Source organism: Phaethon lepturus, unplaced genomic scaffold, assembly GCF_000687285.1.
Source record: "Phaethon lepturus isolate BGI_N335 unplaced genomic scaffold, ASM68728v1 scaffold3644, whole genome shotgun sequence".
Classification (NCBI taxonomy): Eukaryota; Metazoa; Chordata; class Aves; order Phaethontiformes; family Phaethontidae; genus Phaethon; species Phaethon lepturus.
In genome coordinates, this window is record NW_010536852.1 from 70,669 (window position 1) to 83,909 (window position 13,241).

A 13,241-nucleotide genomic window follows, 5' to 3' on the forward strand; every position below is an offset into this window, starting at 1 on the left:
TGGAGCCGGACACCAGGCGGGTCTGGCTCTGCCAAGCTGGAAGGAGATCAGGTGGTGCATCGAGGGGAAAGGAAAGCTCGTGCTACCCTTTTTGTGGCTCTGCTCGGGGCTGTACGGGTATCGTGGACGGAGAGGGAAAATCCCCATGCCAAGTCCCGTTTAAAGGGTTTCCATTGTTTTCTCCAACTTTTTCCTCCACGTTCAGGCAGAGGAAGGGCCTCGGGACCCCTGCAGGGGCAGGGTGTCTGAGAACACGTCTTGTTCAGAGTTTGAGAAATGCGTTTAACTGGCTGAGCAGCACGTGAGGACGGCAGTGCCACTGTGCGCGTCATCTGGCGATGGGTAGCAGGGAGCAGCAGGGTTTTCTAGGAGGCCATGTCCTGAGGCCTTGGGATCCCACGTGTGCGCTTTACAGTTCACCAGTAAAAATCACCGACGTCTTCAAACTACCCTACAACACCACATCCCAGCTAGGCCTGTCTTCATTTATTTTCTTGCCTCCAAAGTGCAAAACCAGGGAGCAAAACGGAAGTTATCAGATAGCTGTTCAGGCACTGGGAACGCAGAGAGCAATTTGATAAAGCAAATACGGCCTGACTTTACATACACCCTGTACAGAGGCTTGGTCAACAAGCAGCATTCAATAGCTTGAATGTATTAAATGGATTTTCAGCAACTCAGCTGGAGAACTCTCCATTTCACTGGTTTGGGGCCTGGGGCAGATTTCATTCAAAAAGAAAAAAGGTAAAATTTTATTTCCTGTTTCTGAATGTATTTGTGGCAGCAATGCCATTCCTTCACGTGCCAGCAGAGCTCAAGGTTAGCAGGGTCCGGGATGACTGCGTCTTCTCCACCCCCAGGCCGCAGCCTGTGTGCCGGCTCGGGATCGGGAGCCGACCGAACTCCTCCTGCCAGCCCTGCTCGGGGCAGAGTTCCCCGCTGGCCTGGCCTGGCTGCAGCAGCTGTGAGCAGCAAGATGTGGACAGGAACTTGCACAAAGGCATATGTCTTTCCGTCAGCCCCCGGTACCATGTCTGGCAAGCGCTGCTGGCCGGGCCTCCAGGCACCGCGAGGGAGTGGGGATGGGATAAGCTCTTCCTGAGATCTCCCTTGCTGTGCTCCAGTCCGTTTTCAACATCTCCCAGAGCACGTTCCCTGCTGTCAGAGATACCCCTGATGTTCCTCATGCTTCTCCCCATCCGGCGGTTGAGTTCGTAGCTTGTTCTTCTGTCTCATGGTTAAAAAAATATATCTTTACTTTACTTTTCATCCTCATCTCCCTCGCTCATGCTGCTGAGGGAGGCAGAGGCAGCTTTTGGAGAAGAGGGAGGGGAGGCTTTATTGAAGACCCAGGGTGGAGATGGAGAACGGGATGGAGAGCGGCCTCGCGTAGGACTGTTGTTCGGGCTCTGCCGGGGAGAGAAAGCCTGGAGCATTCGTCCGCTTCGTTCCTGGAACATCTGCTTCTGCAAAAGCAAAGCGAAAAGATGCTCTTTGAGTAACGCTTAGAGGGGAAGGTATGTCTGTGGGCAGGCAGGGGCTACGCTGCCCTGTGCCTCTCATCTGGGAGAGAGCAAGGAGATGGAGGACAGACTTCTGCTCTGAAGCATGGCCTGTACTTAGCCTTTGCCTCTTCTGCTGGCTCATAATAACCCGTTTTTTACATGACAAGGTTTTTTTCTTAGGTAGGACACCCCTAGTATGAGAATACTGTGTGTATTGTCTTAAGCCAGCTAGGAGAAACTCCCTTTGGCTGGTTTCGGATGAGCTGGTCACGTTCCATCTCAAAAAGTCAGTTTTCTGCCTGAACTCCAAATGCTCCTTGTTCCCTTTTAGCGTGCTGGGATGGACCACCCGTCTCCTGCTGAGCTTCCTGGTTGGCCGAGCCTTTTTTTTCTCCTTCCCTTCCTGAGGGAGACAGCCCGGTCCCTGCCAAATACTGGCAGCCACTTCCCCATCTACCTGGAGCGTGCACTACCCAAACCCTGAAGTTGGGGGGGTGGAAATGTCAGAATTCAGATGTGTTTGTTGAAAAGAGAAACACGTACAAGCTCGGTGTTCTGCTGTGAGCTTTATTGTCATTTTTGCTTTGTAAAGATGAGTGGAGACCTGCCAGAGCAGGTGGGGTGGAGGAGACCACCTTTTCAGTCAAGCATCTGCTACGCTAAGGCAAATGCTGCTACTTGTCAGCGCCTACGTGGCCTTGCAACAGGCTGTCGGGCTGGGTTACAGGAGATCTAGCGCGTACTGCGCAGCTGCTGCAGGCTTCACGTGGAAAATGCCAAATGCAAGGGCCTCGCTGCCCCTCCTGGGGATGGGGAACACGCACTCTCATCCTTGTCTGGAGTACTGGGGGTCGGGTCGCAGGCGATGCTCGGCTGGAATGGAAGAGCCAGCCCCAACAAAGTTAAGTTGCCGCTCAGGTCTAAAATACTTCTGCAGAATGTATTCTGGGTTTGCCTGCTTGGGCAGCTGTAGTCCACAGACCTTCTCAGCTTGAGTTTACATTTTGTTCCTCCTTCCCTTCTGCCTGCAGTGACTCTGCTGTGTGATGACCTTCCTCCCAGCCAAGGGGCCTGTGGCTGCCTGTCTTGCTCTTACTCCCCCCTCTTGGAAACTCGGTATTCCCTGCCAGCAGAGGGGCAAATGCTAGGTTTTCCCATCAGGCTTCTGGTGTTTGCTAAACCTGGAGGTTAACGATCGAGCGCAAATACCAAACTTAACTGCTCCTCTGTGAGCTCCCTCACCCAATTTATATCCTTATCGCATTGGCCTTTAACTCCGTTTCCGAGCCTGGATGTCGCTGCAGTGCAGAATGACAGAACAGCTCCTGCCTGGAGCCACACAGCCATGCTCTCATGCAAAGAGACCCGCAGCGTGTAACCTGCTCAGGCACTACTGCTAGGTCCAAAATAGTCAAGACTTCCTAAAATCTCAATAGTTAGCAGATGGTGGTTGCTCCTGATAAATGCTGCCAGGAAGCATTTGGGTGGGGGAGGGTTTCTGCTGCTGCTGCTGGGAGCCGTGAGGATGTCACCAGGGCTGGCAAAGCCTCTGAGCCTGCTGAAGTTCAGTGGTTGGAGTGCAAAATTTCTCTTTAGATCACAGAAATTGAGGTTTTGTTGGCTTAACTTAGCCTGTTTCATCCTCTCACTGAAGATAACTCACAACAAAAAAATTGTTTGATATGAAATATCTTTTTCCTGGCCAAGCAAAACACTTTGACTCCCTCCTGCCCCTGGTGCCTTACCAGCCACTTCAGAAAGCTCAGTGACATTGCAATGGCTCATGGTGTTGTGGTACTGGTGTTGGGGGAGATCAAAGGTCCCAGCTTGGCTGGTATCCCATGTGGCAGGGGTTACTTGGCTGTACCTTGGGCCAGGGTTGGAAAGGAGAACCCCACGTTCCTGCGAAGGCCCTCAGCCAGGTTGTAGGACACCTGCTGCCTGGTCCCTGCTTCAGCAAAGGGCCTGTTGCTTGAACAAGCTGGTGCACTCACACCTTCAGCGGGGTAAGTGCCTGGCCAGTCCGTTCTGCCTCCTGCATCAGTGCTTTAGCCACCAGGTTGCTGGCTAAAACCACAGCTGCCTCCAGAATGACTCTTCCCCTCCAGCTGTGCTCTAGCAGGGTCAGTAAGTCATGCCCTTCACAGGCAAGGTCTTCCTAACGGCGGGGTGATCCTCAGGCCGTTGGGTACTGAAGAAGTAGAACAAGTGTTAACGGCTCCCTTGAAGTGCAGGAGGGTTAGACAAGGCTGGGTGCACTCTGGACCCTTACTACAGGTTGGAAAACATTTTCAAAGCCTTGGCTCAAGCAAGTTCAGGTACATCCAGCCAGTTTAGGGAGATAACGCTTTGCTTTTGAAGGACTTGCTACTGGGCAAATATATTTTGCCTATTTCTGAATTTTATTGCCTACATGTTGATACTCCTTTGCTTTACAGAACAGGTGCCAGTTGGGTGTTACGGAGGACTGCTGCTTTTGAGCTGCTGATTCTTTCAAGGTCGTGCTCAGGTCCAGGCTGCGGACACACAGTGTGGCCTAAATGCCGGCTCTGGGTTCCAGCCGCAACCCGTAATATTCCTCGGAGTCCCTGCAGACGTCTGATGTGATGCAGCCATTTCCCGGTGTCGTCATCCCCGATTCCCTCTGTGCACTGAGTAGAGGGAAATGGGCCTTTGGAGGGACACCTTATCTCCTCCGAGAAGGAGGTTAGCATGGAAACCCTGCCCTGTGAGGCTTGCCTTCTCTCCGCTGACCTGATGTGCAGCTGCCTGATCGTACGTGTCTGAGAGAAGGTGGAATGAACCCTACTGCTTTCCGCTTCCGTGGAGCGGCGTCTCTGCCATTAGGGCCTCTGTGCCGGGCTGCGTGGTGGCCCTCTCTCAAGCCAGGACAGCAGTTTCATGCCATGTTGTTTGTGTTTCTGACCCTTCTGTGACTCTCCCACAGAAAAAATACCAGGGATTGCACAGGTGGGCAAAATTGCCAATTAATTACAGACATCTTGACGTTTCACAACTGACATTTTGACCTTTTTTCAGAAATGGATTCTTTTTTGTGGGTTATGTGGCCCTTATGTTTAGAAAATTGATGCTAGCATAAAACATATTACAATAATTATTTGTGAAATAATAATAATAGCATATTAATGGCATGCAAATTACTGATCTAGGAATCTAGCATGCCCGTTACGATTCCTGTACTTTTAATGTCAACATTAAAAGCAACATCTAACTAACAGTGATAAGGCAAATTAACGTTAATACCAGTTTTGACACTAATAGCAAGTTATCATTATTTTAAAAGTCTTTTCTGTTGCAAGGCTCAAACTGATTTTAAAAAAGCCGCAACACCTCTCAGCTCGCTGTCACTGATGCTTTTCCTACAACACTGCAAGGAGATTTCGCTCTTGTTCTTAGCAAAGGTCTCTCTGGTTGCACCAGATTTCCTACTTTGTGGTTGGGACATTAACTCAGTAAACAGGAGGCCACCTCCACCCCAAAGACCTTTGCAGAGCAGCTTTTCTCTAATCAAATTTGATAAAATGTTTTATCAGCAAAGGGTTTTTAAAAATGCCAGCAGTGTGCAGTGTTGAGTGGGTAGAGACAGGGAATGGGATCAAGGCTTTGAAATTCTTTTCCCCTCTCTGCACAGCCAAACTCCTCTTGCCTCCTGTGGGTTTCATCTGCTCTGTTAGCATTGATTTCATTTATTCAGCACCGATGGCCACAGGACCAGCCCACATGGGGAACACTCACCAAGCCCTATGGAGAAAAACTCGGAAGCAGGACTCTTCATGTGGATGTGGTCAACGCAGGTAAACCTGGGCTTTTCATCAGAAGAGTTTACCCTCTTCCCCTCCCCAAGGAAAATGATACTGTCAATGAACAAATTGCTAAATAAGCTATTTGTTTATATGGCTGGGACCAGTGTTACTCAGAGAGCATCTGCCTTTGCACGGGACAGATGTAGCTGTAAGGAGATTATAAAGATGCAGCCTCTGTTCTGAAGCCTTCACAGTCTAATTTTAGGCTTTTCTCAACCAAGTGGTAATCAACACAGCAAGTCATGGCAGAGAAAAGATAAGAAGTCCAGTAAGAGGCAGGTACTATGTGCTTTGGTGGTACAGAGTTATGACACAGCTGTGATATGGGCTGCTTAATTCACCAGGGCTCTGTGAATCTTCCTGAGGGTTTATAAACAAAAACTCTGCTGAGATCCTTTCAACAGAAGCTACCTTTCGTGATGGGAAGTTGTTCGGGTGTGAACTAGTAAGTGACATGAGAGAATATTACGTGTGTGTTGGCTCTTTAAAAATATTCCAATAGTATCTGCTTCATGTTAGTCCTAAACTGTTTTTTCTGTCTTGCTGCCTCTATTGACATTTTGCCTCAAACTGTAATCCATGAGCAGTTAAAGCCTGCACAAGCTTCTTGCAAAGGGTTTGCTTTCAAGTAAGGAGGGAGCTGCCTGTCTGTCTGCAAGCCATGGTCTGAAGGTGTACTTCTGAAGCATCCTGCTGGTCTGCAGGATTATTTGTCTAGCTCTTCCTCTGCTCCCCTCAGTTCACCCTGTGCTCTCTGCTGCTCTCCACCGTGCCTGCTCATGTTTCCTGAAACCGAGCAAAAGCTTTGCTCAGAGCGTGCGACTAGAGCAGCACGTCCGAGATGATGCCTGTAGTGGAGGGGCTTTCACCAGAACACAGCTCTGCAGAGCACTTGCTGGAAAAGGACTGACACCCAACGGGGAGGTCTAAGAAGGTCCGTTCAAACAAATGGTAACTTTTACATTCAAATTAAGTTTTGCTACTAGTTTTGATGGTAGCAAAGGGAAGTAGTACAACAAAGCTTCTCAAGGATTGGCAAGCTATCAGAACTGAAAGATGGGGGCTGGGAACTCTCTTGGGGCTCTGAAGTGTCACGAAGTCACCACTCACCTGCTCAAACCGAAGTCACGCACTAAGACCCTGGGGTTTCTCCCTAGAAGGATGCTCTTACAGACTCTCAACTGCCTTTCCAAGGCACCTGGGGACCTGTGGTAAATGGGTGCTGTGGAGCCAGCAACGTACTGAGGAGAGCTTTGAAAGTGTTTCAGTTCCACTTGAGCCTTCCCTGCAGTCAGATGAGCCTGGCCACTCGACATTGGACTTGATGATCTTAAAGGCCTTTCCCAACCTAAATGATTCTATAACATGTAACATCATTTCTTGGAACTTTAAATCGGTAGTTTTTAAAGCTAGAAAATTGTAATCTTCTACTGCTGAGTAAGAGCATGAAGAGAACTACTGAAAAACTTTCCAGTGTCCCTGTTTCCCTCACCAGCTCCAGTGTGTAATTCCTCCCTGATGTCTGTGGTCTCATTTAGTGCTAATGGGGAGAATGGACTGTATTAGCCTGTTTGCTCGTGTGTTGCTGCGTGCAGCTCTACTGAATGCAGTATCACATTCAGCATCACATCTTCACAAAAGACAGAAATTATCCCAAACCAGCAACAACCAGAAGCAGCAAATCCTCCTGCTGCAGTATTGGCATGCGTTACTGGATTCAGCAAGCGGGTTTAGCATTATCCTACTGTGCTGGCTTTCAAAACAAAGACTGCAGCAAAAGAATCTGCTCTTGATCTGCATTACAGAAGATTAATAAAAACCACTCAGCCTTCCTGGGATGGCAGAATACCTACCCAGGCTCCGTCGGGTCCAAACAGCTCTAAAAAGTTGCCAATAAATTCCCTGGACTTTTCTTCCCATTTCTGAATGAGGTCATGGCTCTTCTCTTCCACCTTGTAAACAAATTCTTTTGATTTTTCCTCCACATTCTTGACTTTTTCTTTCATTTTGTCCACTTGGTTTTGAAAGCGGTATTTCTTCTCCTGTTTTAAAAGTGTGGACAGAGATTAATATATAGGCACTTGGAAATAATTAGCCACTGACAGTTGTGAAGAAAAAAATTGCATTAATGTATCCTAATACATATGGCCTCAGTTAACTATTCCCACATTATTTTTATAAATGCAAATTTAACATTTGTGGAATGAAGTGCAGAAGGTACATATTGAAAAGACCATCTTGTGTGATTACCGTGTTTAATCCACAACATGAATCTTTCCATATTTTCAAACTGAATGCACTTTCAAAATTATATGAAACTTGTGAAGGATACAAGTGAGAAATTACCAGCTCAAACTTAAGCAAAAGGCAAATCTCCCTGGGTTTTCTAGCAAATTCAGACCACTGCTGACTTGCCAGCCTGGATAATAACTTGGACCAGACTGTCTCTTTGGTCAGATTTCTGCAGAGCAGAAGGAAGCTCTCTTCACCTCTAAGCCTGGCTAATACAGGAGCTTCTGGCTGCAACAGAAAGATGTGTGTAGGCCAGTGGCTTGTGGCCAGCAGACTTGACAGAAAAGAGGGCAAGCTCCTAATTGCCAAGTCACATAGAAAAAGAGAGGGACAGAGAAGATCATGTTAGGGAGCTCTTGTTGGGCCAAGCTTCCAAAATACTTCAGGGTTAAAGGGCTTTTGTCCTGAAATGCTTCAGTGCTCCTCAAATGGTCAGTACACAGATAACTAACACTGTGCCCTTGAAGGTATAACGGTCTCTGTAGAAGAACAGATCACTATCGGCTTTTAATTTCCTGTGAACTTCATTTAATGGGCACTTGAATTTACTTTCAAAACAAATACTGTGCTGAGGTGGATTTTATTCTAGCTCATGAATTACTAGAAGAACCATCTTTGCAGGCCACAAGGCCAAACAAAATCCTCACGGTCCAAAGAAACTGAATTCACTTTGCACCTAATATGTGACCAAGCCTTTCTTTAATGGGGAAACCAGCACTTTTCTGTCTTGGTGAAATCCTGCAGTTTTTTTAGTTTTGAAATGCAAACAGCCTCTGGTACAAATTAGTATTTCTTCATTTAAATTACTATAAACTAAATAACCAAATGCCAGGAGGGACTTCAGGATACACCAGTGGCTTAAGACTGGGGAAGCAACAGTATCTTAACCTCAGAGCCTCTAAAGGATAAATTTGAGAATGCCTCAAGGCATCCAGTTGCCTTAATTTAATGGATATTTGCCATAGTGATTCTTCTGGGTGGAGTACTTACAAGCAGGATTTTTAGAGATTTTGTAGAAGACTGAAAAAAAAGCAGAGTAAAATAAATATTTATGCCCTGTGATCTGTGATTTCTCTGCCAGACTTCAAAATAAGAAATAAGTAAACAAAACCCTCAGAAAATGACACAATTCAGTCCTTCACAAGGGGGTTTTCCGGCTCCGGGGAAGGGGGAGGGAAGTACTCCTGTGACCCAGTCCAATCACAGGAAAGATTTCAGTAGTGTGGGTTATCTTGAGGCCTTAAGGCTTGAAACAGAAATGAAAGGAAGTAAACTTCCATTTCTGTTAAGTGTTAAGGTGCAGTTCTGCACATGGAAGCTGAATAATTTGAGCTGCTACATTTTTCTGAGCCATCTTTTCAAATGGAGCTCTTGCCCTGCCTATGGTGGCTTCTCATCTCTTCAGCATCATTTGTGTATGAGCTGCCTAACAGACTTCCTTGTCTTTTAAAAACCATTTTAGCCTCCTCTCATAATCTCACTGATGCTCAGCTGTTTCTGTTTTGGTTTGTATCCTGTCATGTTGTAGAGGAAGTTTGGATATCAAAATCCTTGCACTCTGTGCTGCCTTCTCCCCATGGGAATAAGGAAACAAATTGTGTCTTGGGTGGGCAGCTGAGAAGCCTGCGGTGGGGGGGTGGGCTCCTTCCTAGTGTATCATTAAGTCACAGCTCAAGGAGGAAGGGGAGCAGCAGCTTTCCTAATTAATAGGAGCAGTTAAAACTACCCTCAGCTTACCAGTTTCTTTTAAATTAAGTTGTTCCTAGCTATTTTAAAAGCAGCAGGAGGAAGATATCCTTTCTTAACTTTATTCTATGTGTGGGGTCCTAGGAGAGAGCGTTTCAGAAGCAAATGCAGGTTGGTGTACTTACATTTATAAAACTAACATTCAGCTCTTTGGCGGTGTATCCTCGTTGGAGGTTGCGCCGGGCGTATACATCGTAGTCCCGGACAATCCTTGTGATGATATCTGACGTGGAGATACCTTCGGTTCTCTGCGTTGGTACGAACATTCCTGAGCAAAGTGGGAAAAGAAAGCCCACTGAGAAAGCACGGCAGGACCAGGCACTGTGGCAGGTAGCTGAGGATGAACACAGAAATGCCTGACAAAAGGTAAGAGACTTGCAGTTCTGCCTGTCTTGTTCCTCGTTCTTTCCTGTTGCTCCTGTGGGAGCTTAGGGAAGGTGCTAGGTTGCTGTACTGTTCGTTTTCCCTCAAGCCTTCGGGAAGGCTGAAACTTGCCCTCTTCACAGCGTCAGCTCGTCAACTCGTGAAAGTTACGAGCCTGGCAGGGGCTCCCGAGCCAGGAAGGCTAAACCCCACAGCTGTGGGAATTCACTCAGCGGTTCTTTCCGTAGGCGTAGCCCTTATTTAACGTTAGATAAAGGAGCTGGGGGGTTGGCTTCCACTCCCGCTACCGAAAGGCCATTTGCTGCTCTCCTGTGTATTTTCACTCTCCCCTCCACCCCTCTGCTGCACCATCTGATGGTCTTTATTCTGCTGAGTAAAACAGACCAGCCTCTGGCTTTGGCCAAAGCAAGGAAGCACCTGCAGGTAAAAGTTGTGTTACAGTAACTGGAAAACACCCTGGACGTGCCAGTAGCCTGTACAGGAAGGTGAAGCGTAACGGTAATGTGAGCAAATGTGGATGTTCTGTGGGGACTGAGGGTGTCAGTGCCCATAGCCCCCGTTTCATGTCCCCCTGGCCATGTCGGTGGCTGCATAACCACTCTCCCTGCTCCGAGAGATCAGGCCCTCAGAAAACTGGCCGGTTATTAATAATGCTTGTATTTCCTCAACACAGCTGAGGTATACATTGCCTTTTAATTGATCCTCATCAAGACAGGATCACTTGAAGTGTTAATGCAAGTCACAAAGGCAGTGATAGCAGAGTGCTAGCACACCTTGGTTTAGTAGTTATTTAGGGCTACAGAAAATTACTACTATCACTTATATGTAATTGCAACATCAAGCTGTTGATAAGAGAGAGCTGTGAGATTAGGCTGGAAACGGTTTTGCAAAAAAAGTAGTGCTTTGTCTTAAAAGGGTGCTATAGCTACTGGCAAATTAATCCTCACATGTTCACTTGAAGTAGGCATGCACTGCCAGCTAATTTTACTGGGTTAGAAAAAGACCTGGAGAAGGAATCAAGAAGCTCTTGTGACTAAATGCTATGTGATATTCTTTCGTTCTGATCTCTAATTAATACTCTGCTAAAAACAGATTATTTTAATCACAAGCAGAGAGGTTTCCCTGATTGTGCTTTACAGGCTTGCAGCAGTCACTCAGGAAACTATTTTTGGAGGCAGTGAAACCCGCTTTGAGCCAGAAGCCTTTACAGATAGGAGCCATAAGAATACATTAACAAAATCCAAACCCTACTCTTGCTAAGCCAAAAGAGGAATTGTTTTCAAGTAGATGCACAAACCCATGTATGAGCACATTACCTTTAGTCACTGATACTGCTTTCATATGCTTCATGTGTTGGACTGATTCATGTTTTCCAAACTAATTGCTCACAGATGTGCAGAGGTTTAGTCAGCGCAGCACACTGTTACCCAGCTCACTGTTGCCCATATGCTCTCCCACCCACTGAAGGGAGTGGGGAAATGGGAGCACATGGGAATCTACACAAGGAGGTCCACGGTTCCCATCTGCTTCTCTGCTGCCCAAAAACCTGACGTAGGAAAATGGGAGTACTGGAACTAAGGAACATGCACAAATGCATCCACAGCATTGGTCTATATAAAACAAAGCCCCCTAGGAGAAAGGGGAAATTAATTAATATTGCTGTTCTGGAGCATTAGAACTGTTACAGCACTAGATCTCAAAACTCTTCAAGTAAGGTACATTATTCCTAGTTTATACGTAACAAAATTCAGCCATACAAGACTGAAGTCACTTCTCCAGCATCTTGCAGTGATAGACACAGGACAGACCACCACCCCCTGAAGCTGTAAGTCTATAATCTATTCTGCCAAGTTTGAACCTCTTGTCAGGACACGTGCGCACTGCACCCATGCCCAACAGCAGCAGAGAAGGATGTGCCAGGTTTGGGCACTCTCCAGCTCAATCTGGTAATGATGCAGTGACACCAAAGGCTCCTGTCATGTTGTCCTGTGCACTCGGCACCTTACAGAAGAAAAGCAAAATAGCTGCCTGTCCAGCACATATTCTGTACGTCCCTCCGTGACCCATCCTTACCAGAGGTACCCTTGTTCCATTACTTAGTGAAGTAAGCTGGTGCTGGCTCTGAAACTGTAGAACAGCAGTTCCCGAAGGAGGGTTGGGAGTCTGATACCACAGCAAGGTTTGCAAGTGGAAAATGATCAAGAACTGCTGCTATAAAAAGCTTATTCTTTTAGCTCAGGTCAATATCTGGTCTACTGCTGTCATTGTATAGCTTGAGAAGGTCACTTTGCACAACAAATTCCCATGAGGCAGATTTGCTCTGGAAGTTTTTTAAGCCTCCAATATACATGTTTATGTAGACCAGGAAGAGGATGGATTCACCAGTGTTCAAAGCAGCACCTCCAGGGAGCAGAAGAAAGACACGATCAGTTCCTCCTCCTGCACCGTTCACTGTGTTAGGATAGCTGCTACTGGCAAACAGTGGCTTAACGTTATCTCCTCAGATTTAATTCAGCTTCCTTGAACTGAAGACATACTAACTCCTGATGACTTCCGCCTGTTCATGTTCAATGGTAGTCAACCAAAGCGCTAAACAGTCATGGCAAATTAATTACTCTGGTTCTACCAGTGTAAACCAGTGTAAAGCCTCTGCCAGTGTAATGAAAAGAACCCTTGGTGCAATGCAGAAGTGGATCCTAATGACTCCTGAAGGCTGTCTGTGCTTGCCTGTATTCAGGACTGGGCTGTGTTAAGGAGTCCTCAGTTTGCAGTTATCAACAAACCATTGAAGTTGGCTGGGCTGCTGTGGGAACTAAACTCATTTTCATTCATTCAAAGCTTTTAGTCGAGCACCCTAATATTGTTTTAAAAACCCAGATGGGACTCTTTCGTGACAGATCTGAATGGTTTCCTGGGGGTTACGGCAGGAATTCAGCCGAGGACATTCTTCGTGGTTTTACAAAGTGAATCTTTCTGCTAAAGTCAGCAGTACCTACTGTTGGGGCATAAAAGAATGTTATATTATCTCTACTGCTTCTCTCACAGAAGTTGTGGTCGAAAGGCAGTAAAAGAATTTGAGCTGAGGCTGAAAAGGAAGGTGCTAAAAATGTGAAGTTGCCCTTACCTGCCTCCTTTATGTGTTTGTATACATCATCCGAGCCAGCGGAGGAGTATGGGATGTCATCGTGGGCTACAAAGTCAATCTGCCAGTGAACAGAAGAAGAATCATATGCCACCATCACTGAATTTTGGTTCAGTGGGGGGTCGTTGTGGAGGATCATCTCTTTTCTTGACTTCAGCTGACTTGCTTTTGACATTCTCATCCTAAAGCCATCACCTAGAATATTGCACTAGATTTAGGCCTACAGCTGCTGTGTTGTATGATCAATTATGAAAGAACAGAAAGCTTGTCTCCAGAAGCACTGCCATTAACACATCGCTCTGGCTGGCTCTGTGATATTCTGTAGAAAACTTAAGACACCCATTCCTG

At 46.7% G+C, this 13,241-nt stretch overlaps 1 protein-coding gene across 1 annotated transcript in view; it reads right to left on the bottom strand.

Annotated features, from left to right (window-relative positions):
- Nucleotides 1–867: 867 nt before the first annotated feature.
- PCYT1B (phosphate cytidylyltransferase 1, choline, beta) overlaps nt 868–13,241 on the bottom strand; it is an 18,998-nt gene continuing 6,624 nt past the window's right edge. Inside the window, exons 5-8 of the mRNA XM_010286286.1 lie at nt 12,876–12,954; nt 9,493–9,635; nt 7,183–7,371; nt 868–1,466 (exon numbers count right to left, since the gene is read on the bottom strand). Coding sequence (XP_010284588.1) covers nt 1,260–1,466; nt 7,183–7,371; nt 9,493–9,635; nt 12,876–12,954 — 618 coding nt within the window. The 3' untranslated portion in view covers nt 868–1,259. The remainder of the gene's footprint in view (nt 1,467–7,182; nt 7,372–9,492; nt 9,636–12,875; nt 12,955–13,241) is intronic.